General features: G+C 34.9%; 1 protein-coding gene across 1 annotated transcript; it reads right to left on the reverse strand.

Moving 5' to 3' along the window:
* Positions 1 to 635: 635 nt before the first annotated feature.
* Positions 636 to 2,391, reverse strand: LOC112466050. The gene is made up of 4 exons (XM_025033931.1): positions 2,224 to 2,391; positions 1,848 to 1,967; positions 1,635 to 1,752; positions 636 to 1,391 (listed from the first exon to the last, which is right to left on the reverse strand). The coding sequence occupies exons 1-4, from the start codon at positions 2,365 to 2,367 to the stop codon at positions 1,315 to 1,317; spliced, it is 459 nt and encodes a 152-aa protein (XP_024889699.1). The 5' UTR covers positions 2,368 to 2,391; the 3' UTR covers positions 636 to 1,314.
* Between the last annotated feature and the right edge of the window lie 683 nt (positions 2,392 to 3,074).

A 3,074-nucleotide genomic window follows, 5' to 3' on the forward strand; every position in this document is an offset into this window, starting at 1 on the left:
CACAGACAAATACTGGGAAACGTAATTTGAAGACACGAGTCAAAAACCACACCAGATTGTAACAATTCCATGGCACATGTAACGTTTTACTTTTGGCATTTTCGTAGCGCAAGCGAAAACTAACCTCAAACGTTGCGTCTGTATATTACACGTGCTCAGAGCACACACTTCGCGTTCACGCAGCTGATGTCGAGTGAGATCAATGCTACCAACTTACAAAAAATGCGACGTTGTCGCGATCAAAATACTTTTTTATGAGAGCTATTGTATTTAATTTATTAATAAATGACGTAAATAAATAACGTAATATAATTTCATTAGTATTTTTAAACAATAATTACTATGTTTTGTTACTTTTTAAAGATTTTCACACTTTCAGATTTTCGTTTGTGTCAGTTGCAAGTCAGGTACAGTCTTTCTAAAAATCATTAAAAGTGAAAGTTTGCATACGAGAAAATATGCATAAAAATGTCTCTATAGCTCTTAAAAACACAGGCAACCATTATTTTAATAAATTATTAATATAAATATTACTTTCCAGTAAAGAATATCGTCTTAAATATGTTAATTAGCTTTATGTTACGTTTCTTAAACTTTTGGCAGAGATCTTACGGGTCATACAACCTTAACTGGAAAGCATCTATTGTACAATAATGTTACAGATAGCAATTTTCAAGGAAATAATAATATAATGCAAATATTTACCTGTTTTACATTGTTAATAGAAACATCCATTTTCTTATAATGTTTATTATTAACACTCTAATTTTCGACACTTTTATAAAATATACGACGAAAATGTGTAGTAGAAAACGCACTGTCGTTTTAATATGTACACAATAACATAACAACATAACCTAACTGTATTGACCGCTACTTCAAAATGACATATGGCCTCAGCAGACTAGTGCGATAGTGTCGCGCGATATCCAATGAGCGTGCAACAATGAACAGAAAAGCTGTACGTTCTGCCGAAGCTCAATAGATGTAACTGGAAGTCACTAAAATTCCCCATGCGGATGCATATCATTGGTTAATCAATTTCCTTTGTAACTCAGTCGATAGCCAATAAGAGGACATATAAATGTAATATATCGTTTTTTCGCTTTTTGTTTAACACAACGATTAATGATTATTATACGCTATAAACCTTGCTTGATTAATAAGAAACTTATATACGGAAGCACATATCGAAGTATGTTGTAGTTATCGAGAACTAAGGTAACAAAGGTTCGGCCCCAGTGAAACGCATACTCCCTCGTCTTCGCCAACCGAAGGTTGGCAGCAGTCGGGAGAATAAAATCAAATAAGTATTTATTTATTCTTACTTAAGAAAATCTGCTTCAGAAAGCCGTTGAGACAAATCGACACCGCGCCACGCTTTTGATTTTCTATAAAATATAAACAAAAATTATTAAAATATTTTGCATTTTACTTTTTACAAATAACTTTCAAAATAAAAGCTCACATATCTTTCTAAAAACAACACTTGCACTTGAACTTGCACCTCTAAACAGTATTTGCTTTCGGAGAATCGCGACCTTCTTAACGCTACTACCGCACTGGGTTAGCGTGATCCAGTGCGGTGTTTGAGGGTTAATTATAGTCAAGCGATGGAAATCGAGGTTTCTTACTTGCGTAAAATATTACCACTTTTCTACCGAATGTAACGTAATCTTGCATGATCTCGACGTCCGTGGAATTGGTAAACACGTGCCAATGATATTCAATTAGGGAAAACATGTGCCGCATCTAAAGATTTTATAGTAGAAAGATTAAGTTGCAGCGCGTAGAATGACAGTGATATGTGTGAACACATTTATATTTTGTAAGGAATTCAATCATACCTCCTTGATCTTAAAGATAAGATTGAATAATTTCGTAAAACAGCCGACTACAATTATTATCGAAATCATGCACTCGACTGCGATATCAACGTCACCCCAAGTATCGAGCATACGTATTATCTGAGAGAGTGAAGCATCGCTATAAGAGATGTCAAAAAGGCCGTGATATTGGGATAATTGTGACGCCGCAATATTTTCCTATTGTGACGAATAGCTATCACTATTTAAGAGCCAAACATTAGCCAGAGAATCGGTAAATCGAAGATCTAAATTAGATACAATTGATTCTAGAAACGCCTTATATTTTTTTAAAATAAATGCTGATCAACTCTAAAAACGTACGCGCTCTCATTTAGCTGCGAGATCGAATACTTACCTCCGCTATAATACAGCTGACGTCTATTAACACTATCATACTCGGTATTAATATTCTCATGGTTCTGCTTTGATAGGGCCAGACGCCAATTTGAGACATGAAGGTCTTATTAACGCGATAATAACGCAGTACGATCGATTGCATGGTGAAGTTGCCGCTACGCTAGGAGACCGGCTACCGGTAATAAACTGATCGTCGAAGATGCGTCGTACACATACACAGGATGTATATCCTGTACACATGTACAGGATATGGTAATCAAGTTTGACGCGTCCGATATTCATAATGATATACATTGTCAGTTATTCATTCAGACACCCGCTTGTTTAGAGTATAGCCGCTTCGAGCCATGGAGCCTCGCGGCGTTATCGATTTGAGCGTACGAATGATTAGCGGTTTTCGATGTGACAGTTCAATTCGAGACCTCGACAAGAGAGCTAAGTTATTCCGTATTATCTTCTTTTTAAACGAAATTGAAAAAATTATAAGAATTTAAAAAGTGGACTGTGCATACACAATTTATTTCTCCAAAGCAGCAGCTACCAAGACCGCGAAAGCAGCAAAAAAATAATTTTCTGATCCTGATATAAAACTAGGGGAGAAGTAGAATTTTGCTTTAAGGGCACGTAGTAGAACTCTCTACGCGCGTACGCGTATATTTATATATATTATACACACACCCCTGATAAAAAAAAGTCTCAGAATATTTTTCATATATTATATTAATCAGAATTTCTATAAAAATTTTCAGACTTCCCCAAGAATGCTTAGAATTTTTTAGATTTGTTTATACAAATTGGAATGTTTTTCAAAAAAGCTCAGACAAAATAACAATAAAATATTTTAGACTT

The sequence above is a fragment of the Temnothorax curvispinosus genome, unplaced genomic scaffold (assembly GCF_003070985.1).
Source record: "Temnothorax curvispinosus isolate PA1 unplaced genomic scaffold, ASM307098v1 QBEX01015774.1, whole genome shotgun sequence".
NCBI lineage: Eukaryota > Metazoa > Arthropoda > Insecta > Hymenoptera > Formicidae > Temnothorax > Temnothorax curvispinosus.

What these genes read in the sequence shown, in the direction of transcription:
- LOC112466050 (XM_025033931.1), bottom strand. Translation starts at nt 2,367, where the DNA reads ATGCAATCGATCGTACTGCGTTATTATCGCGTTAATAAGACCTTCATG. An exon ending in TCAGCTGTATTATAGCGGAG is followed by an intron (nt 1,968 to 2,223) that starts GTAAGTATTCGA and finishes TCACTCTCTCAG; the next exon opens with ATAATACGTATGCTCGATAC. An exon ending in AGTGGTAATATTTTACGCAA is followed by an intron (nt 1,392 to 1,634) that starts GTAAGAAACCTC and finishes TATATTTTATAG; the next exon opens with AAAATCAAAAGCGTGGCGCG.